Raw genomic sequence first — 23,762 nt, forward strand, 5'->3', positions numbered from 1 at the left:
GTATTGCGTACGCGTACAGTATGACGTCGCGTAAATAATAATAAATAGAATATAAACAATTAACAATATTCGATAATTATCATTTTTTGTTAACCAAGAAACAATTAAATCTCATTAGAGCGGCTTTTTTATACTATCTCTTTTAAGATAAGAACAAAAAAACGTGAAAATACGCGATAATAAAAACATATTTCTAATTTGTAAACAATACTTTCTTACATTGTTTCTGTTCCAATCTCAAACTTTGTCTACACACACAATACCTTTAATAAACAGTAAAAAACTTTGACGACGAATTTCCAAATTATACTTTAATTAATAAACAAACATCGTTCTTTGTAACGCAAATTCATCGAATATGCGCGCGCATGCGTAAAACATACGAAAAATGCGAGTAACGAGATGCAGTCGTGTGTAACGTTTCGTTACTCGTTACTAGATGCCGCACCTGTTACTCAGTACCGAATACATACGGTTTGCTACAGCTTTATTATTCTCAGTAAGAGCTTTGTGCACGGTGTTTAGTTTTTGGAATACGTTTTTTATAAGTGCTGCGCTGCTCAGCGAACAAAGAGAGTCAGCCGGCGGCTACGCCGCGCCGTAATAGCAGCTGACCGAGTACAATGACCTTTCTCCGCGTACGGCGCGCTATTGACGGAAATTTTCCATCAATTTGCGGCCAATTTTTTTATTTTTTTATTTTTTACTGTGACGCAATGTGTATGTAGCTCGTATTTGTTATAAACGCTGCAGGTTGCGACTGTATTTTAATACACTTTAACGTATTTCTTACACTTTACATATTTTTAAACTTTTATTTTATGCCTCATTTTTCACGGTTTCTGAAAATCTGTATGTACGACCGAGGTGTACGTACGAACCGGGGGCCGTACGAGCGAGATTAAAAGACGTTGAAGATGTAAAGTTGACGAAGTCTGAGATAGCACGGCAGCACAAGATATCAGCGTCGACCCTGTCTACGATATGGAAACGTAGGGACGCAATTATGAGTGCGGGGGTCATTGAAAATCGGTAAATCGGATTTAACGAAACATCAATTTAGAGTAAAAATTTTCGGTAACCATAGCACTTTGTTAAATCGGGGTTCTACTGTATACAATTGCAACTGGTACATTTTTTTTTATGGGACCGTTTATTTCTAAGCCTTCTCCGACTCTCAGGTTTCTTTTTTTTATGTTTGCTAGTGTTTCAAATTTGTCAAAAGCTAAGTTTTTGATAACTGGTAATGCCGTGCGATGGTCTTCTCTGTAGTTCTGGGCGAAGTTCTAAATTTACACAGTTTGGTTCAGTTCGAATTATTGTGTTAAGTTCAAAAATTGAATGTTTTTTGGCATATTTGTGTTGGCCTTGGACTTTAATTATCAGGCCTGTGTGGTTCCTTTAACTTACCAGACCCTGAACCAACATTTTAAATATCAGTTTTGGTAATAATTTTTGTTTTTATTATCTTATTAAGTTATTATGTGATCTTTTATGGCCATTTATTTACTAAATGAAAATTTGAAACAGGCAAATTTTACATATTTGGTGATTATTATGCTAACTTTTTTTTGGCATGCCATAGCTCGTATAATATTCAATTAAATGGGGTTTCAAACATCTCATTTCACTGTCCGCTATTATGACTTATTCCCACAATGATATGTACATCTTGCAACAAATATTTATCTTTGGTAATTAAAAGAATTTGTAGGCAATATTATAATATAGTAAGCATATTTATAAAGTAATATTTTTATATATTTAAAACAGGCATTTGAATGTTGTCCTCAAAATTACACCAATAGGAAGTCTGCGAAGCATCTGGGAGTTGAGCTGAAGTTGCAGTAATTTTACATAATGTTATAGAATTTTTCATAAGGTTTTTTAATGTTCCAGAATGTTATAGAATCTTCTGGAAGGTTTTATCATGTTCTAGAATTTTCCAGGAGGTTTGATAACGTTCCTGAAAATTAAAAAAAAAGTTCAGAAAATTCTTGAATGGACATGTACCAGCTAGAAGGCATCAGTAAACTACAACTATTCCAAGAACCTTCCAGGTTTTTAGTGTCATGTAGAACAAACTGGTAGGAGGAGATCCATCCTAAATTACTAGTTTTGGCTGTCCAGATATGTCAGTCTATTGTAGAGTGCTCTTCAAGATGGTTTCAACAGAACTTGACCAAACATCCGGCTCCGTTTTCAACGAACGTGGTCACAAGCCAGCAGTCGAGAAGTTGTCTGAAAAAGCCAAATGGAGACTAACAATTCTTTGAATACGCTAGGATTGATGTACAAAGGAATCAGTTATTTAAAAAAAAAATATCTAGCCAACATCTATTTCAAACAACGGAGTAAGGACCTAATGGAATGGACTTACTTTGGAAATAATGAGTGGGAAAGGTTTCAGAAAACATGTTTTTTTATAATAAAAAATACATTATTCACATACATAACTTATACAGCATTTAAGTACAGCCTTTTTAGATCGTAGGTATACTTAATAGTTGGCAATTTTTTCTTTTGAATGATCCATCATCGTTACTGAATCCACTGGGTTCCCTTCCCCCTGCCTTTGTAATTATTGTGCCCTACCAAACATCCCCCCCCCCTCCCAAACCCGAGCAATGGTGGAAATCGGTGCCGCATTGGCCGTTTCATATCGATGGTTCTCATTTGTCAGTGCGTCTGTAAGTGCCAGCAACGTAATTACGCAGTGGGTTACTTCATCGTCACACATTATCTTCATTAGTCACTGGGCCGTTTGTAGACCTCACAAACTGGAAAGAAAGAGAGAAAAAAAAGCAACTGTCAGAAAATATTGTGGCTGAGACAACAAGCAAGGAGAAACATGGAACAAGCTATTCCGACAGAAAATCTTACAATGTGTATAAACTCGCAACTACTTCCCAGCTGAAACCTTTCAAATTAAGAAGATATTTATTTCTCTTGGAAACGCCTAGTATAACTAGAGACACTGTTTTTCAATGGTGCAGTGCACATAAGTTATAAGTTAATACTCAACACAACAGATTTATTTTAGTTGTATTTACTTCATGCATATTTCTTATCCCATGAAGGCTTATAGTAGAAACAATAAGTCTACGGAATAAGTTCCTGAGGGGAAAAATAATAGTTCAGAAAATTCTTGAACGGACATGTACCAGCTAGATGGCATCAGTAAACTATACCTATTCCAAGAAACTTCCAGGTTCCATCCTAAACTACTAGTTTTACTGACCAGACATGGCCCCAATTATGTCAAGTCTATTGGAGATCATTGCAGTAATTACAACAAACGAAGGAAAGGGGAAAGGGGGGGAAGAAGAAGTGAATCATAATTTAGAAAATGAATTACATATCTTAGCAAAATAATATTCACATATTCAAAAGATAACCAAGGTATTCATTGAATGAACAAGAATTCAAACAAAACTTTCAATTCGTGCCACTGAAACTATATTCTTTAACTTTGAATAATTTAATCTACACCATCATTTGTAATTTATAACCCTTGATTGATAATGCATCAGAATCGTCGATTCAAAAATGAAGTAACAAGAGGTGTAACATCAGTTGGAAGATGTAATAAACTTTTACATTTCACTTGCCCAAACATTTTGTTAATCATGTACAAAAATAATTGCATTGATTGAATTTGGAATGTTTGGAAATAAAATGTCACTGGTTTCAGCAGGTTTATGTCCAATCTGTATTATTTTATGACTAGACATGCATTTCATTGTAATTTGAGTTTCATTGAAATACACCATAAAATTTTGTCCTACCATTATTATGAGGCAAGATTTTATGTAGAATATCATAACTAAAACACAAGTTAAAATTGCTATCAAATAAAAAAAATATATACGGTATTGTAAAATTCACACTGATACATAACTTTGACCTATATAGAAAAAATTTAATTTGTGCTATTATTACCTGTGTATATATTTTGAAGGAAGATTAAACTTAACATAAAATTCTGGACAAAAACCTTAAAACTTGGAAACACATCTAGAAATCTTTAATGAATGATATATAAGAACAAAAATAACACTAATACACAGTGTAACACCGAAATGCTAGTGAAGTCTTGAAATAAAGCCGTATAACATTAAAAATTAAACAAATGTTTTTATTTTGGTATGAAGTTCTATACAAAATGTATGGTCAAATGGATTTGAAATTTAATGAAACAACCTGATTGACAGTTCACCCTGTCATTAACTCATTATTTAATTTGCCAACTCTGGTATGTATCAAAACATACTAAATTTGTGTCATGTTTTGTTCTGAGTAAATGTACATAAGGAACTAAATTATTATATTATAAAATAATGTTTGTATCACAATGAAAAGAGTATTAAAAAATAGTTTATGCCCCCCCCCCCCCCCCCCCCCCCACACACACACACACACACACGCACGCACACAAACACAGCATTAACAAAAATATATTATATAAAAAGCAGGCACACTGTATTCAGGATAAGGTAGCACTTGTGTTCATAGATAAATGTTTGTTACTGTGTCTTCACATTAGTGTTCGTAATCAGTTATTCAGAAGCTTTCTAGAACATTTGATGTTGTTTGTGTGAAAGAGAGGGCGGGAGGCAGGTGTACATCTTAGCGGTGCCCATTTTGACGTGAAAACGTCTTAAAATTGCTTCCATTGTGGGAGGCAATTTAAAAAAAAGAATGATAACAAAATCGGGGGATACAGTTTGGTGTTGCAGCTACATATCTATCATCTCCATGACAATATTTAATTACACCACTGGATAGCTAAAGGATCAGAGAATTCGTTACGTTAAGAGAGGACTGTGACGCATTGCGCGCGGAGGAGGGGGAAGCGCCGCCATTTTGAGGCCATTTTGCTGCGTTTCCGAGATTTCCATTTAGCGTAACTTTTGACTCGGAGAAGCTACGACGTTCGTTTGAGTTTCAATTGTCAGCTCTCGTCAAAAAACTATTGATTGCATGTACAAAACATTAGTGTAAAATAGTTACAGTAAATATATATGGTATTAAAATAAAAAAAAAAGTGTATTTCATATTTTGTATAGGAAATATTACCTGTTACGTACACGTATTCACGTACAACACACGGCCGTGTCCATGGCACAGCCACACTCCTTTTTTTTCATATGACGAGGCTTCCTGGAAATTTCTGTATGTATTCTTATGATGGTAAAGTTGAACTCGCACGTTTCCCACAGTGTTCATCGTTTGATTAAGGAAGAAAGAGAGAGAGAGAGACAGTAAAGCAGGCACTGACTTCTGTAAGTTTTTCTGTAGTGAAATGAGTTATGATTGGCGGAGTTATGAAAGCTGCGTCGTGATTGGGCAGTGAGGGACACTTGGCTCCCTCCTCCCTGTCGGATTCGAGCCAATTAAAATAATGCACCAAGGGGCAAACTTTACGGCTGAGGTCTGGGCTTATCCGGTAATCAACCTCACTTCGGACGTTTATCCAGAATTTCAGCGACCACAGATGTCAGCATTCAGCCCATGATGGGGCTTAAGTAAATTTTTGCCGCCATCCCAAGGACATCTTTGTCCTTTGGCTTTTACCGTCGACGCCAAGAGACTACTTCAGGACTTATTTTCAAGATGTAAAGTGTGTGTGAGCATTCAGAAAACTTTGGCATCATCAAAATTATCGAGCATTCACGTTTTTCGAGCAGGTAAATCTCGTTCGTGTTGTTTCGAGAACTGTGTGGACCTGTCGTGAACATTGTGTAATGGCCGACTGTTTTTTTTTTTGTGCAAGATCTAGAAAAATAAATCTACTTAAAATTTTTTTATTAAATCTTCAAATGAAAACTGCCCAACTAAACTTGTATGCAACCTCTAAATTCAAAACATCACAAATATTTTCGGCGAACATTCTCATGTATTATTTGTGAAGCGTTTTTGTGAATGTTGCAAGTCATGTTGTCTTTTAAGCCGGGCAAATTTGAGTTGTAATAACATCTTACTGTGCTTGTTCCCAGAAATGAAGGATAGAGGTTCTACTTCTACACTAAGTAAGATGAAAAATATGTTTTAACTGAATAACATTCTAAAAGCTTTAAAATTCAGTATTTGGTTCCTCCTAACATAGTAACATTTTTTTTTCTACCAAACAAAATCTCCCAAATATCAACATCTTGCATTCTTTAGGAAAATGTAAAGTTGTGCCATTTATTTTTTATTTTATCATAGTATATGTATATATTTTGCTGAGCAGTGCATTTCTTTATACTGCTGGTCCTAGTGAAAAGTTGTAGTGCTGTATCAATTACATATTTCTATTGGTACTTTGTAAAGAAAGATGTTAATATATGGTTCACAATATTGTCTTTCTTTCAGAATTGTCTGACCGTTTTGATGTGTTGATACTCACAGTCCTTGTTACGATGAACCAAAAAAAACGTAAGGCGTCACCATATTGAGTTCAGTTTAAGTAGAAGTATGAGCAAAAATGGAAAAACCAACTAGAAGGGATAAAGCCAGGCAAAGTGCAGTGTGTAATTCAACAATTAATGTCAGTTATTAAGGATCTTCGACATCTTGGAGACATGGAATGCCACAAAAGAAATCAAAAGTCACAGAGTTAGTGCACTATTACATAGTTACTAGCTTACTGAAACTTTACTTTTAATACTTTTTTTCAACTGCATAGAGAAAATGCACAGATTTCCACAATACACACTTGTAATACCTGCTTTTTTGGAACTGTATATCCATTCATTTTTCTTTAGCGTCATGTTTTTTAATCGTTGTCTGTGTATTTTAACAGCTATGTGTTCATTGTTATGATGAAAATTGCAGTAATTTGTATGTTGGAGATAATACTGAGGATTTTTCCGGATGTCAGTTCAAGTTTCTAGGATTTTTTTTTACTGGATTCATACTTTTAAGTTCTGGATTTTCAAAGATTGTTTGATGTGATAACGTCTTATAAATCGATGAATGCCGGTTGCACGCACGAAAAAGCATGACTCATTGTCACGTTCCGCCTGAGCCGAGCGTGCAAGCGAGAGCGCGGAACAAGCGATAGTGAGGCACGATTGGCCTAAGCGTTCGGCTTGTGACGCATCTATCTCTCTTCCACTCACGTTATCACGTAAAATTGTCGTCCGTAAACCGACTTTACAGACAACCCCCCCCCCCCCCTTTTTTTTTTTCAGTTTTGAGTCCAGGGTTTAAGTTGGAATACAGTGGCAGCCCTGCTGTATATGTATTGTCCGTAATTTACAAAACTCCAAAATAAATGTGTGTGTGATATTTAGTATTATTTCCTCATTTCAAACGAAGGATCAATTTCAATTTTCTTTGTCCACGATAAGTAGGTACATCCTACGACCACGTAACATTAGCTACTTTTTTCTACTCCAGGCATTGCTACAGTGCCACAATATCGTGAATATACAGTGCAAAGTACGTATTCCCAAACTGTGTTCCAATCCACCTGCTAAAAGACCCTTAAATAGTTTGGTGCATTTGAAAAAAAAAAAATTCAAAGCTGTGACGGAATGTTGCCTTTCCTGTTCGCCACGCGCCCCTTGAACGTGGCGTTCCAGGCGTCAAAACGCACGAGCGTCGACGAACAAGGGTGTTCCGGTTCGCAGAAACCCACGCTTCTCGAAAGGGGTTGCACGGGTGGCGGGAAGAAGTCGAAAAGGGCTTCGCCGCAAGTGGATTGGAGCACAGCTGACGACGCTACCGTCCATGCAGCCACACGACACCAGTATAGAAGAACGCTAAGTCTAACCTGACGTACCGAAACCGTGGTTGCGGTACAAGAGTTCGCCCGCGGCCGGAACATGAGGTGCTGCCATTTCCGCTTGACCTGCGCCACCACCTGAAACGGGAGAAACCACCGCCGGGTGACATCGCTCTCTCTCGAAAATCCCTCCGTCTCGGATATTTCTAGAGTTGGGATGATACCGTGATATATTGAAACTCAGAACTGGGCGATGTTTCCAGCTAAATACTCTTGATAAGTTAAAAAAAAAGTTTTATAACAGTATATTGAAACATTTGAAATTATAAAAAATTAAAAATTTATGCGTGTTTATTTCTTATTTGATTGCGAAATTCCAAAATTTCTATGGAAACCCGAAGTTTTGTGTGAAAACATACCTTTTTAACACCGGAAACAAATTAAAATTACATAGCATTATGAACACAACAATTGCAATACACCGCTATTTTTGTTTTTGCAGAACACGTCTGAACAAATGTACCTATTTTCTTGTATGTTTTGTAATTTTCTAGTTTACGCCACAAAACAATGTTAACAGTGTGTGAAGACTGTCAAAATGTGTTTTACACACATTTAGCCCCGAACCTTTCATTTATTATAATTGTTAGTTACAACATATAGAAATATACAAATTGAGTAGAATCTGCCATGTTAATGCCAAATGATAGCAGTTGGTGTACAGATTTGTTTAGTACCTGTGTGTCGGCATGATTTAGCAGTACATTATTTTAGTATTCTGGTTGGATGTTATAATTTATAGAGATGATTACATTTATATTTTGGTTAGTTTCTGGAATCTAAAAATGTTTTCGTAAAATTAAAAAAAAAAATTATAATTCGGCAGGATTACTGTGAAAAAAAAAATTACAAAATGTCAACATCACAAAATCTATATTAATGTGCAACATCTCAGTTCTCGGTATACTGCATTTGGTGGGAGTAACTTCATGAATGTTTCGGAAATCAAGGAATAGAAATGAGAAATGACAAATGAGTAACCACAGTACTGCCTTCTGTGAAGGATGGTGCGAACCAAATTTCATAAATACAAAGGGAAATTTCAAAGTATTAATTGTTAAATGAATTTTTAACAAAATGGGCAGTATTTAAATAAAACTCCTTGTCGAAAATCATGTCCAAAGCCGGGGTTTTAATATATTTCCAAGTCATGTTCGCTTTTATGGAATTTCGGTCTGCTAATCAAATGATTCAATAGTCGACGTAGCTGTTCTGGCAACGAACTCTAGCGACAGGTGCAGATTGTTGTTCATAAAATGTAGTCGAAAACACTAAATATGTTAAATATTTATATTTATTATTTTAATGATTCTACGTTAAATTTAGTTTCCAATTTTCGTATTGCAAGTGTGGTTGCTACATGAGAAAACATGAATTTGCTCGTTACCGAGGTTAGATGTTACACATCTCTGGCGAATATTTATTTATTTTATTTTATTTTATTTTATTTGTAACATGCCACACCAACAGCACAAGGCTCCAACGGTGGGCACAACATGAAGACAAGTACAAAATAACAAAAATAAGAACAACAAATAGTAGGATATTGAAAGACTAGCTTACTTTTTTTTTTACCCCCTGACATTTGCCAATCCTCCTCTAAGAAAGCGTTGTAATCTTTCCTTCAAATAGTTTTATCATTTTAACGAGTGGTTAGGTTAGGTATATATCTATGTATATTAAAAATACTGTGATATGATAAAAATGGTTGGTTGGGTAGTTATTAAAATTTACAATACTATAAAATTATTTTGAACGGTTGGTTAGGAATCACCAATCTAAAATGTGGCTAACTTAACCCAACCAACCGTCATTATTTTATAGTATTTGTAATGTAACACCCGTTGACAACACTGTCAAAATGCCCTTCAAGAGGATAATTGGAAAACATGTCAGGAATTGAAAAAAAGCACTTCATAATTAATTGTTTTTTAAAGAAAAGAGACAAGCCTTCAGATTTACGAATTTTTTTTTAAAGTTTTAATGCCTTGGCTATATAATTCAAATGTTAAATGGAATAAATGGCAAAAATTAAGGAATTTGTACAGAATTTTGGAACAAAATTTTCTGCACCAACATTTTGCACTGCTTTTTATCTTACCTTTACAACACTTTTGGTCTATTTTATTTACCATTTTCTGGAGTCCATATTATAAATACATACACACACACATTCATATATCTGGGCATGTACATATTCCTGTTAAACCTATTTCTGGACCTTTACAGGGGCTGTACAGTTAATTAACAAATAAATACATGAAAAAATGAACCTTGTTACTTCTGGGCTGAGGCCAAGCCTATAGGAGACGTGTGACTCTGTATTTCAACTGACGAGGTCTCAACCCGGAAGCTCCGAAGTACGTATTCAGTATCGCCGTTCACGAAAGCTTACCATCATCTAAAATGGGCCACAGCTAAACATGTTGTTAGTTTAAAAAAAAGTCTTAATGTTATTTTGGTTCTGATAGGGTCAGTTTTAAAAGTTTAAGGCTGGTCTCAAATGTCATGTCAATAATTTTTTAAATTTCTTTTTCATTGCAGTTAAACCTAGTCTATCCAGCCCTCGTTGATCTGGATAATTCGGATCAGATTTGTAGACATTTTATTTAGTGTTCACATAAAAATTTCCAACTACTTCAGCAAGAATCTTACTATAATTACACCAAATATTCAATATTTGAGTGTGATTCAATGTACAGTTCCTTCACTGATAGTAGAATTATGATAATAAAATTGTTTTTGTTGATTTTAAGAAAGCGCACCAGCTGAAAAGTTAACGATAGAGTGTTTGCGTGACCGTGCTTCATTCATACACCAAGCATGTTTGAAATAGAAGAAAGTGGATCAATTCTTTGTTAAGAAGTTATGTATATATTTTTTTAATGTCTTGTAAACAATATAGGGCATGTGTTCTAGGTATTTTTGAAACAAAACCTAATTTTCATCATAATAAACTGCAAGTCTACTTTTTTTTAAACATTTTGTTTTGCTTATTACCCATGATATCCGGACTGCCTTTGGACCCAGTTAAGTCTGATAGACAAGGTTTAACCATACCATTTAAGGGCTATTTTCAACTTGATACGTCTCTTGAATTTGTTCCGTTACCAATTTTTCCAAGAGATGTTCATGAAAAGTAACGAAATGGGTGTTAATGCAAGTATTCGTAGTTGTTACCGCTGGCTCTACGTCTTACACCCGCGATATTACACCAAGTGAACATCTGTTGAAAATATCAGTGACAGAACAAGAAAAGCAAGGGAGGAATCATGTAAGAATTTCATTGTACTTATTCTGATGTGACGCGACTCTGAGCATAATTCGACCCCAAACATTTTTATTACGAGATGACAAAAAAGACTTTATGGATTAGAAATTAAATTTCAAATACATAGCACTTTAAAAATTATTTAAATTATTAAACATATTCCATATTTACTAGACCCTTACTGGTGCCACTTTTTTTGTCAGTGGAGTGATTTACGTGGTCTCTTTTGAAACACCGAGCTGCAGTTAGAAAAAAAAATATTTTCTGGCTGTAGTTCAAAAGGAGCAGAGAATGTGGCGGTATCCGGTGGTCGTCTGGGAGGCCACAGCGAAGAGAAGCGGAGAGAACCTCTCATCTGTCATCTGTCATCTGTCTCGCCTGTGCACAGGTTCAGCAAGCCCTGGACTGAAGTGGCAAAAGTGACGCAGTTTACAGGCAGGAGCAGGTAGTGTTTTTTTTTTTACTAAGCTGTTCCCAATGAGCAAGATAGAAGTCTGCAGTTTTTTATAATGCGGCTCCCACGTTTAGGTTTAGTTTCGTCAACAGTTCTGGTAAAAACAACAGAATTATGTTTGGGTGAATAAGATAATTCTTTATTATTATTATTATTTAAGATAAAATTAAAAAATAAGGATGTTGTGTAAGACGGAGCCTACAATGGAATAAATATATATCAATGTCCAAGCTGCCCGATACCAAACCACTTCAACAAGGTACATACTTAAAAAAGGGATGCCAAAAAGCATTTTATGCGACTAGATTTACCTCTCCGTTGCAGAAGCAGAACATTATCGCAACGCACAGGCCCTGAAACAAAAGAAAAAAAAAATGTATGTAGTTGAGAGCATGGGTGGAAATATGTAGGATTCCCAATGGGGCAGGGGTGTAACCAGGAGGGGGTTTTAGGGGTTCAAACCCCCCCTTAGCACCAAATCTTTAATTAATTTCTTATTCATCACTCAAACAAATTTCATATTAAAATTAATAAAATTTTTACCATTACAATATTTAAATTTAAGTAGCGAAAACTGCTAAAATAGCACTATTTTACACCTCAAAATCCAAATTTTCCCGGGGGAGGACCCCTTTAATGCAGGGGGGCCATGCTTCTTAACACCCCCTATACACAAATCCTGGCTACGCCACTGCAATGGGGTCCTGCGGGAAAACCTTTGTCACTCCTATTTCATAGTTACAATTTTGCATGAGGGGTTTTTTGATTCCCGGGCACAAAATTATATGGTGAATTAAAATAAACAAAAAAAACATAAAAAACCATGTCAGTACACCATATCACACAGAAATTCAAGTTAATTCACAACATAGTACCTACATGCAAAAATTAAACTAGCATTTAGCCAAAACTTAACTCAATACACATTTTTTAAAAAAGTAATCTTATAATGTTTGAAACATAACGAATGTCATTATTTCCATACAAATTATGTACCAAAGTGCAAAGATAAAAAAAAAATTAAATTTGTTTGATTGGGCATGTGATACTGAATAATTTTTAAACTAAAAATCATTGCTGACTTATTTTTATTAGTCTAAAAGTACCATTTATTTTTATACTAACTTAGCACAAATTATTTTATCGTAAAAATGCAACCTGTAAAAATTATGCTATTTTGGTGGAATAAGAATTACAAAACAGAATTCATATTCCATATGGAAAATTTTCCAGACTATTACATATGATTGTAAATTGTACTTGGTAACTTATTTTGGAAAGTTCGGAAACTGCAATTTTTACCCAGCATATTTGCAGCATGACTATCTGATAATTTGTACAAGTAAAGTCCTTTCAAAAAGTTCATCTCTTAGTATTAGTTACCTTAAGTAATATTTTTTAATGAGTGGTCCAACAATAATGCAATTATATTCCTAGTACAAAAAATTAATTACTTGTAAAAAATGTACCAAAATATGAATCACTACATAGTATAAAACAAAGTCGCTTCCCGCTGTCTGTCTGTCTGTCTGTCCTTATGTATGCTTAGATCTTTAAAACTACGCAACAGATTTTGATGCGTTTTTTTAATATATAGAGTGATTCAAGAGGAAGGTTTATATGCATAATATAGTAGAGAAAGACTGATAATTTTAGAGGTTTCTAATGTGATGTCGTAAAAATAAACACATTTTTTTGCACTTACATTGCAAACGCTGGCTGAACCCTACAAGATAGATCATGTTGTTGATAATTGTTGATTATCTTTTGTTTTTAGTGGAATGAATAGTAAGTAAAATATTTTTTATTTAATTATCGAAAATCGTAGTTTATGGTAAGGTATTTAAGTTCAAAAAAGAACTGAATAGAATAGGTATCTTTTGTTGATATTTGTTGATTATTTTTTGTTTTTAGTCTATATTTATATTTATAATTAGTATATTTAGTATCAGCATTTCACCCGTGCGAAGCCGGGGCGGGTCACTAGTTTTTAATATTCATGTGTCTTGGCTGCCGTGTTTGTGTGACAGAATTATAAATTACAGGAGAAATAAACATGTTTTCTTAAACAACTTGAAAAATTTATATTTTAACAGCGTGAGATAAAGTGTGTTGGTTCATAGGATGAATAGCGAATTCCAAAAATCTACTTGATTTTCCTGACTTTTCCAGAGTAAATGGAATTCCCTGACTTTTCCCGGTTTCCTTGACCTTAGAAACCCTGATGAAGGAACGAGTGCGTACTGCTTCTGTCGACAACTGAGTCATCAGACGCAATGAGACGAGAATGGAGCAGTAACAGAAAGAATTCGTGGGGTGGACGGAAAATGGAGTGCCGCGAGAAAAAAAAAAAAGCACATGATTACGGCAATGTCAGCCAAGTTTCCCACTTGCTGGAAAATCCAAGTTTGAACCAACCGGAAAGCTAAACAGATCGCCTGGTTGGGAGGGGGGAGTGGGTTGTCTGACCACCCAATCACAGCAGCTCTTACAAGTCCCTGCCGACCCGGGAACACACACTGTGCGCAGAGCTTCAGGAAAAATCATGCGATATGAAAACTGCTCGAGATATCCGATTGGTGTCTGTTTACGAAAGGCATTTAAGAATTCGCTGAGGACTGATAAGTAGTTCTGTTTCCAGATTAAGCTTTAAAAAATTGTACACTTAGAAGAGTTAAAATGGCTAACAGGCATGTTTTCAGAGTAACTTTTTGGCACAAAATAACCTGTATAGATTCTTGACCATACATTAAAAATAATTAATGCTTTTTTTTTCGTCTTGCAATAGCAAATGCATGCCATTGATTTCACATTTATAGTTAGCGAAACAAATGTGAGTTCAAGACCATGCAATATCCATATGAAATGTTACTTTAAAAAACTAATGGAGTAAATTCTACAAAGATTGTACTTTTATGACAGGCATGTTATGAAACATTTATCTTGACAGCTGAATATTCTTGTCATTTCTGAGAAAAATACAGGTCATTAGTCGGATGGAACAGTTCTTTGAAAAACCAAGTATCTATTAAATTTAAAGGAATAATTTGTGTTCATGAAAGCTTAAAGTTAAATTTCTAAAAAAAGTTTGTCTCCAGGTCCTTTTAGACAAACTTCACCAAACTTTCACAATTAGATGAATATAGTAATATTATTCTTATTTGAAATTGCAGTTGTGCAAAATTTTACCAGGAAGTACCAAAATTTCTCTTTAAGGGGTGGAAAAGGGAAACTTGAAGGTCAAGTGTGTAAAATTTCATTAAGTATTGAATAAAACTTTACATTTGTATAACAAACATGCGAACAAACATAAACTTTTCTTTCTATTTATGTACATACACATATTTGCATACCTACACCCAATCAATCATTTTGATTATGTTTATAAGATTTATTTTCAGTGTAAGTAAAAAATTTATGTTATATGCCTACCTAGAGTAAAATAACCAAACCAACGGTCTCGCATGTGCATTTAAAGTTATTATTATATCACTTACTTAAACAACAACAAGTAATTTTCTTTAACTATGGTGTTAAAATGTAAGAATAAGGAATAAGTCATACAAGAAATTGTAAAAAGATAAAGCAAAACTGGTGGATTCGACCCAAAGCACTTTGGTTTATCAATCACACATGCCACTGTGCTAAATACATCTATTGTAGATGCAGGAAAAATTTTGTATAACAAATATATTGTCTCAAGATTATAACATATTTTTTTAAATTACGACTATTTCTTTGTGCAACTCTTAAAGTTTATGAAATGTATTCCAGAACATTTTTGCTGCCACACAGATTTATTTGGCATACTGATAAGCTAAATATGTCCCTAGGTGTTCATATAAGCGATTATATAAAGGTTAATGCTGGAACTCGGAGACTCTTCAGCACCTACGCCCCTAAGAAATTTTAACTTTGAATGAAAATGACCTTCCAGCAGTTAACAACATCGTAATTGTTACAACTGTACATTGCAAGAATTTTTTTTCAGAGCCACAATAAAAAAACTGCAATTGCAGAAAACTTGGAGAAAAAGTACACTCTATATTGCTAAAATACTCTCATCACTAGGGACAGGAAAAATTCGCGGGTTCAATGACCTCCAGGATAACAACCACAGTTCTACGTATACTCGGTCAAATGTTACCCACTCATTGGCTGCTGTCTTGTGAGACGTCCCAACGTAGCAGCCTGTGGTTCGTATAAAGCTTTGGTCGGGTGTTTCTCATTAGCCCAGAGTCATTCAGGTGAGTTGTGAGCCAATAGCAGAGGTAGCACTGAGGTGTAACCATTTATATTTCAGCCTATCGCGAAATGAATTCGCGAATTTTTCCGGTCTCTACGTCATCACACATGCGCTAACGGCTTAGGATCAGGCCCTGCCGCTAGAATGCACTGCATGTTGTCCTACTGCGATGTTTTGCAAGCAAGTTACCTGGAAGGAGGCGGTGGTCGCGGATATGACCTCGTAGGTCTTCTCGTAGTAGTGTCCGGGTGGCGGCCGGAAGGGGGTCACCAGGTAGTTGAGCCCGAGCAGCGGGACCAATAGCAGCGTCGCCCTCACCGCCTGCAACACGGCGCGGCCGTTCACGTGCTGGCGCTGTTGGGGCCCCCAGCACACCGCCTCGCTTTACACTCGCCGAAACACACACACGCACTGGAGGGTCTGCCCCACACTTCATGTCGGTCACATCTGTTTTACCGATCATTCCCATCACATTTATCATGACAGCTACTGCATTTTATGTCTTGTCACAAATTGTGGCACCATTAAGTTTTTAAGGGCTTCATCTACCCAAGGGCATTTCCAGAAAAGGGAGGGGGGCAGTTGCCCCTCTCCCTATAGCCCTAGAGATTCAAAAAAATGTAGCCAAATGCAAAAAAAAAATACATACTTTTCCCACAACTTGCTTCCCCCCCCCCCCTCCAGGCCATCGGCTGGCGATGCCCTTGCACCTACCCCAGCCAACACGTATCGAAAACAGCTCAAGACATCCATGTCAGGGGCACAACAACTAGATTTCCAAAGGGGGGGCAATATACATATTTATAAAGCATCATCAATCCCCCCTTATTGAAGCGGGGGGTCCGGGGGTCCTCCCCCGGGAAAATTTGTATTTCAAGGTGGAAAATGGTGCTATTTAAGCAGTTTTATTATCTAAAAATTGATTACACAGCACTTTCTTTGCCCCCGTTTGCCCCCACTTCAAGGTTTCAGAGGGGAAGGGGGGAGGGGCAAAACACCCTTGCCCCCCCCCCCCCCCCCCCCCCTGTTGTTGCACCCCTGATCCATGTGATGTCTATTTACGAAAAGCTAAGAATACGCTAAGGGCTGATGAGCAGTTTTGTTTTTAAACTGTTAGTTTAGAAGAGTGAAAAATGGCAAAGAATGTTGTGTATTCGGAATATTTTTTTTAGACATGGAGCTCCTGAAAGAGATTCTTGAAAGCTCTCTCACAGAGAATTTGCATTTCACCTCTACCTTTAAATCTCTGTCAAACAATGCCACAGCTACAACTGCTCAGACATCTCACAGCCTTGCGTATATAGGAGATGCCTCGCCAGAAACACCAGAGCGTCACATTTATCATCCCGCCTCACCAACGCAAAAACACACATGGCTGGCTGGGCCCTTTAGATTTATATTTATAGTGGTTAAATGTCATGCAAATTTTCAAAATTATGATCACTCGCACAATAGTTTACAGCTCAAAAATAAAAAAAAAAAACAATTTAGAAAACAATTCAAGAGAGCTATCGTAATAAATTTACAAGAACCGACCAGAAATAACAGTAATGACAAGAAAGAAATGCACTCGACATGATATGAGAGACAGCTTTAAAGAAACATAATAAGAAAATAAATAATAATATTGGGATGAGCAGAGTATGATTCAGGTGGTTGATCATATTAATTATAATTTACTTAAGTCTCAAACCCATTTTATTACTGCAACATAAATATAGCAAATATTAAAAGAATTGAATTAATTTTTTTTACAATAAAAGTATTGTAACATTAGCATAATAAGACACCTGCTTTACTCCACTTTTATTCTTTTGCATAATTATTTGCTTTGCAAAACAATTATTTCCATTTTGACAGACACAATGATATAAAAATATAGTTTTCAATCCTGCTATGTATCTCCTAAATTATTCTATTTTCATTTTTAATTTTAGTTTGATTTTATTGATAATGTTTCAACTGGGAAAACAGGTTCAGAAAGGATAGCCCAATTAATTAAGCAAAGTTTTAGTTATTAACTTCTATTTACACAATTAAATAACACTTAAAATTTGGGACGGGCTAATAAATCCTCAAAACACCATCAATCCTTAGTTTTCAAAGGATTTTATATAAGAAGAAAAATATTTGAAAGAAAAATGTCAGAGAAATTAAAGTAAATTAAAAAAAAAATTCAACACATTAATTCTGAGAGTTTCTGATGCAACTATTTATAAAGGGCAGAATGTTTCAACACCATTATTAATATTTTTAAATTATTGTACATTAATTTATGTTTAACACCTGACACTTAGATTCGGATAAGAGAGGTATATTCGAGGTACTAACAGGGATTTGAATTCAAGATTCAGATTGGAGAAATTTGGGATGTGACCCCATCACTACTTGAAATGTTTGTCCCACAAGTTAATCACTCTTTCATTTGGTCCACAGCTTCTCCCCCCACTGGAGCTTGATTGGAAAGTGGCTCTCCCTAGCGCTTGTCTGCACCTCTGTCCCAACACACTGCCTCGCACTACTCACTCCGTCCGTCCGCAAGATGCACAGTTCTGATCCACCGGTCTGCGTGCAAGAAGCCCCATCGCTAGGGGCAGGCAATTTTTCGCAAAAAGATCTAAAACGCTTACTAGACTGCAACAAGGCACACCTGCACCTGTGGTTCCTTCCTCGTGATTGGCGGGCCGTCTGGCGAGAAAAGTCGTCGCCTTATTCGACCGGGGCCCCTCAGGACGCGTTTACTTCCGCACTGAATCACTGTGATTATGTGTTGTTACAATCGATATGCACCTGGGGGAGAAACCCGCCCAATCACGAAACACAAGACGGTGCTACAAGTGTTTTTAACTTCCATCTAGTCTCGAAATCTTTTCGCGAAATCTGCACGCCCCCTACCCATCGCTCGTCACAAGCTGTCGCTTTCACTTCACTGCCCCCGGAGACAGACACATCATTTTCATACTCCTCAGCCCTACTTCCGGAATTGTATCGCACCCCTTCCGAAGAGACGCTCCATCAGGGTCGCGACTTGACGCCCGAAGCTCCCAGAACACTGGTGTCCTAGTTACACCACTTCACGCCGGCCTCCGCGGGAGTTCCTAACAGGCGAGTCGAGTGGAAGTGCGCGGAGTGACGTGACCTTGAGAGTGCGACCGAGTGGCGCCAGACTGTGTGTGTGCGGACAGGCGCGTGGTGAGGGGGCGAACCACTGTCGAGCCTATAGCTCCGGTGAGGAGTGCGAACTGTGGGACTGGACAGATACTTGGTGATTTGTGAACAGACATTAAGGGGGCCCCCGCCCACCCGGGCACACACACACGGCGCGCAGAGCTTCAGCAAAAACAACGTGAGTTAAAAACTACTAAAAATACACGAGTGGGGTCTGTTTACGAAAAGCATTTAATAGTTCGCTGAGGGCCGGAAAGTAATTTTCATTCTGGATTAAGTTTTTAAACTGTATTTTTAGAAGAGTTAAAATGGCTCAAACGTATGTTTTCAGAGTTCAAGGCGTAAAACAACCGGTACAGATTCTCGAAAACACCCAAGGGACTTGCATTACTCCTTTATCTTCATTTCTCCGCCGTGTAATGTCACGGTCGCCGCTCGATGCACGACGAGAAGACTGCGCGCCAGTCCAGAGGAGACACCGCGCTAGAAGCACCAGCGAGCGTCGCGCTTATCATCCCGCGTCGCCGACACAGATACACCCCTGACGAGGCAACCCTTAAGCGTGGTGATTTAATTAGTAATGTGAAGATTAGTTGCAGATAAAACTGTATAAAACTTAATTGGGCTATCCTTACGAACCCGTTCTCCCCCAACTCGTGACAATATATTTTTTGACGTAGTAGTTGTTTTTCTAAACTTCAGCAATGGCGTCTTGATAATGCCTCCCCCCCCCCCACAAGGGGGCGGGGCTGGGTGGACCCCTGGGTCCAAGGGCCAGGGCCCCAGCCCAAATTTTAATTTTTCTGTAACAATTTTCAATTTTTTCTCAAGCGTGTGAAATAAATATACATACCCGCAGTAGTTATTTTATAAATTAAAATCATTTTTATGAACGAAGCTTATTTTTTGGCCTTACAAAAATAAGTAACCATAACTGTACACTGCAATTTCAAGTTAAATAACATTCTAAAAATAAAGTGTGTAGGTAAAGAAATAACCATGCAATTATGATGTAGCACGTGACTGTGAAATTAGGGGAGAGGCGGGGGTCTCCGATCCTTGGTCCAGGGCCCGTAATCGAATGTGCGGGCCCGTGGTGTTGTGAGGCAAGTGCGTCTCCAGAAGGGGGGGGGGGGGAGTTGCGGTGGGGGCGATAGCCCCTCCCGAGAGCAATCTTATTGATTAGTTTAGATTTATGTTCAACTTAAATATTTAATTTCCATATGTTAAACTTATATCTCATCAAAAGTTGCACGGAGCTACTAAGGTTCCGCATTCGAAAACCTGTATTTTTTTTAAATAATATTCCGAGGCCAGTATCTGACCACTTTCAACAGCCCCTCCCGAAGCCGCCGTGATCTTGTGAGGAAGTGAGGTCAGTGGGCGACCCGCCTGCAAACGAAATGGGGAGTGTTTCAAGGTTAACGCGCCTCGATAAAAGTCAAATCGATGGTTGTTCCAATCGAGCGGAAGAGAGAGAGACAGATGCGGCGCAAGCGTACGATGAGCGTAACGGGACAATGAGCGTAACGGGACAATGAGCGTAACGGGACACTTTTTTCGTGCGTGCAGCCGGCGTCTCTCTCGCCTGTGGGATGAAGGCTTCCCGAGGGAGAGGGAGTGTGTGTGTGCTAGGGACCCCACCTGCAGCAGCGTGCTGGAAGGCCGCGCCGAGCCCACGTGGGGGGCGGCTCGCAGCTTCACCAGCAGCACGCGCAGGATGTTGCACAGGAAGCCCAGGTTCAGCACCATGGACACGCACACGGGCACCGCCAGCACCAGCGAGTACCTGTTCTCGTTGATCCAGCACCTGCGCACCACGCACACCACACCACCACGTCACCTCTCATCTCTGCCGCGGGACCCGTACTCGCGTCAACGTTACAGCCGGAGCATGGGCGTCGTATTACGTGCATAAATTATGGTTTTATACTAATCTTTACTAATATGCATAAGTGTATTGTCTAGGTTTGAACCATAATTTATGCACGTTTTTTTGAAGAAAGGTGCTTTGATAAGAGCAGCGTTGTCTTACATATCAAGCAAGCATCATTTCGAAATCGATATCTGTTAATAAGTTATAAGCAAAATGAAAAATAGCATTGAATCTTACGAGGTTAACGCGGGTTGCGTAGTGCCCCCGAAACCTGGGCACACATACGGTGTGCAGAGCTTCAGGAAAAACAACGCGATTTCAAAACTACTCAAGATATCCGAGTGGGGCCTATTTACGAATAGCATTTAAGAGTTCGCTGAGGCCCGAAAAGTACTTTTAATTTCGGATTAAGTTTTTTAACTGTATTTTTAGAAGCGTTAAAATGCCTAGAACGCGTGTTTTCAGAGTAATTTTTAGGCATGAAACAATCAGTACAGATTCTTGAAAGCACTTAAGGGGCTTGCATAACACCTTTATCTTCACTTCTCCGCCGTGTGATGTTACGGTCGCCGCTCATATGCACGACGAGAAGACTGCGCGCCAGTCCAGAGGAGACACCGCGCTAGAAGCACCAGCGAGCGTCGCGCTTATCATCCCGCCTCGTCAGCACAGATAAGCCCCTGACGAGGCGGGCCCCTTGAGACGGAGACGGGAGGGGGGAAGACTCACTCGGAGGTATCCTTGCCCGGGCCGGCCGCCCTCAAGGCCGTGTACACCACGATGATGAGGACGGGAACGGTCCAGCCCAGCACGCACAGCCACCTGACGAGCCGCGACTCGGAGATGAAGGCGTTCACCAGCAAGGTGTGCAGGTAGAAGCCCTCGCACAGCATCCACGCGTAGCTCGCCAGCAGGAAGTAGTGCAGTATCACGTGCAGCACCTGGCACTCCACCTGCAGACACACGTTCCCCTCGCGACACTGCAGAGACACTGTTCTGCAACCTGACACTCCACCTGCGGACACACATTCCCCCCACGACACATCTCATGAGACACTGCAGAGACACTGTTCTGCAGCCACGTGCAGCACCTGACACTCCAACTGCAGTGTTTCTGAAATGCATGGCGTTTGAATTGCACATAAAAAACATATATTAAATATTGATTGTTTGTTTTCCCCATTTACTTGCGACTCTATATCTTCTATCACTATTGGATTAGTGTATTTTAGTATATAAACCTTGGTTACTAAAAAAAATATTATTAAAACCTAACAAAAATATAAAAAAAAAAATTAGTTTAAGTATATTATACTACGTCTAATTTCAAGCACTGTACGAACGCGCCTCGGCTGTGGGCTGTGCATATCGTAGAAGCTGTCTAATCAAGTGTCTGGTATATGAGCATGTCTTCTCTAGTGCAAGGTGCTGAGTGGCGGCGGAGAGAGTGGCCAGTGCTACCACTCACCGCCAGGGAGCGAGTGTCCCTGGTCATAAAGCCAGCACGACCTAGTTACCAAACTCCCCGCCAGGCGGACTCTCTTCTGCTGCGTCCAACTCTTCATCCTCTGTATCTGCACCCCGCACGTCTGTGCCCTGTGTCTAGGCCAGGTTTTACCTGGGCCCTTGCTTGGCATAGTTTTAAGATAGGGGAGTCAGCCACGGCTGGCCAATCCCCGCACAAGACACACGATGCATGGCTGATCCCAGCACGACTAGGCGTGTAGACAAACATATGTCCCTCCCTAACCCAGATTCCTCCTAGTTAGACACTTTGTTTTAAGTTAGGTTAGGAAAAAAAAATCGACTGTTAGGCTAACACTTAAGCTCGCCATAGTTCACCAGAGTCCTGCAAGGGGAGGTGGCAGTAGAAGTTTGAAACCCGTAGAGGGTGTATTCGCACATCGTGGGGTCCCAGAAACGAGGCTGTACTGTTGAGGATGGTGGGGGTTGGAGGGAGGGGGAGAGGGGAGTTTGTAGGGAGAGAGGATATGGTTAATTCCTGCACACATAATGGCGGTGTTACCAGGAACCCCCCTCCCCTCCCTCTCTTCCCCGGAGAATCCCCTTCGCGCAACTCGCAAGCCCTGCCCTTCCTCCTAGGCGAGACGTGAGCCCGCACGCAATGCGGAGCTTGAGTCGCGTTCCGTTACCCAGCACGAAGGCACGAGCACACACAGAGCCCTGCGTGAAGTCGCATCAGCATTACCACACTGTCCTCATGGACTGCTCAAACATGCACTTGACAACCTCTTCTCCGTAATAAATACAACGAGAAAATTGGTTGTCTGAAAAGTCGGTTTACGGACGATAGTTTAACGTGACGACGTCATAACGAAACATCGATGAAATGATTGCATACTTTAATAAATAAAAATGAATTAATTTTTATTGAATTATCACTATTTTGTATGGATACAAAGAAGGAGTGAAATGAAATCTACAATTTAGTTGATAAATTTACTTTTATTTGCACTCATTAATTCAAATATGTTTATTACTTTAACGAAGAGATTATTTCAACTATAACTTTTATATATGTTTGCTATTTAACTTATTCCAATCTGTTCTATTCTGTTAAGGATAGGACGATGATAGGAAAAGTAGGAAACTAATGGGAGTGTTTCAAGTTTAATGTGCCTCGAAAAAGTCAAATCTATGGTTGTTCCAATCGAGTGGAAGAGAGATAGATGCGGCGCAAGCGTACAATGAGCGTAACGGGACACAGTGTAACGGGGCAATGTGCGTTACGGGACACTTTTTCGTGCGTGCAGCCGGCGTTCATCAATTTATTATATGCTGTCACGTCAATAATAAAGTAATTTTGCTTTTAAGCACTCAGAAAAATCGTACCTAAGTTTAAATTAAAACCCCCTTAATTAAATACGCTTTTTTTAAAAAATGTAACATCTTAGCTCTCACGCTATAACGGCATTTGGTAGGAGGATTTCGTGAATGGAACGGAAGTCGCAT

At 38.5% G+C, this 23,762-nt stretch overlaps 1 protein-coding gene across 29 annotated transcripts in view; it reads right to left on the reverse strand.

Annotated features, from left to right (window-relative positions):
* Window positions 1-220: 220 nt before the first annotated feature.
* Window positions 221-23,762, reverse strand: part of LOC134540897 (calcitonin gene-related peptide type 1 receptor-like) — a 391,875-nt gene continuing 368,333 nt past the window's right edge. For 6 of the 29 annotated variants that reach the window (XM_063383960.1, XM_063383944.1, XM_063383959.1 and 3 more), the window contains 6 exons: window positions 21,519-21,742; window positions 20,558-20,723; window positions 15,935-16,066; window positions 11,811-11,852; window positions 7,772-7,852; window positions 2,405-2,780 (listed from right to left, as the gene is read on the reverse strand). In XM_063383960.1, coding sequence (XP_063240030.1) covers window positions 2,733-2,780; window positions 7,772-7,852; window positions 11,811-11,852; window positions 15,935-16,066; window positions 20,558-20,723; window positions 21,519-21,742 — 693 coding nt within the window. In that variant the 3' untranslated portion in view covers window positions 2,405-2,732. Of the gene's footprint in view, window positions 2,242-2,404; window positions 2,781-7,762; window positions 7,853-11,810; window positions 11,853-15,934; window positions 16,100-20,557; window positions 20,724-21,518; window positions 21,743-23,762 lie in introns of those variants that run through there. The other 23 variants (XM_063383937.1, XM_063383936.1, XM_063383955.1 and 20 more) reach the window with 8 other exon arrangements.

Source organism: Bacillus rossius, chromosome 17, assembly GCF_032445375.1.
Source record: "Bacillus rossius redtenbacheri isolate Brsri chromosome 17, Brsri_v3, whole genome shotgun sequence".
NCBI classification, from domain to species: domain Eukaryota; kingdom Metazoa; phylum Arthropoda; class Insecta; order Phasmatodea; family Bacillidae; genus Bacillus; species Bacillus rossius.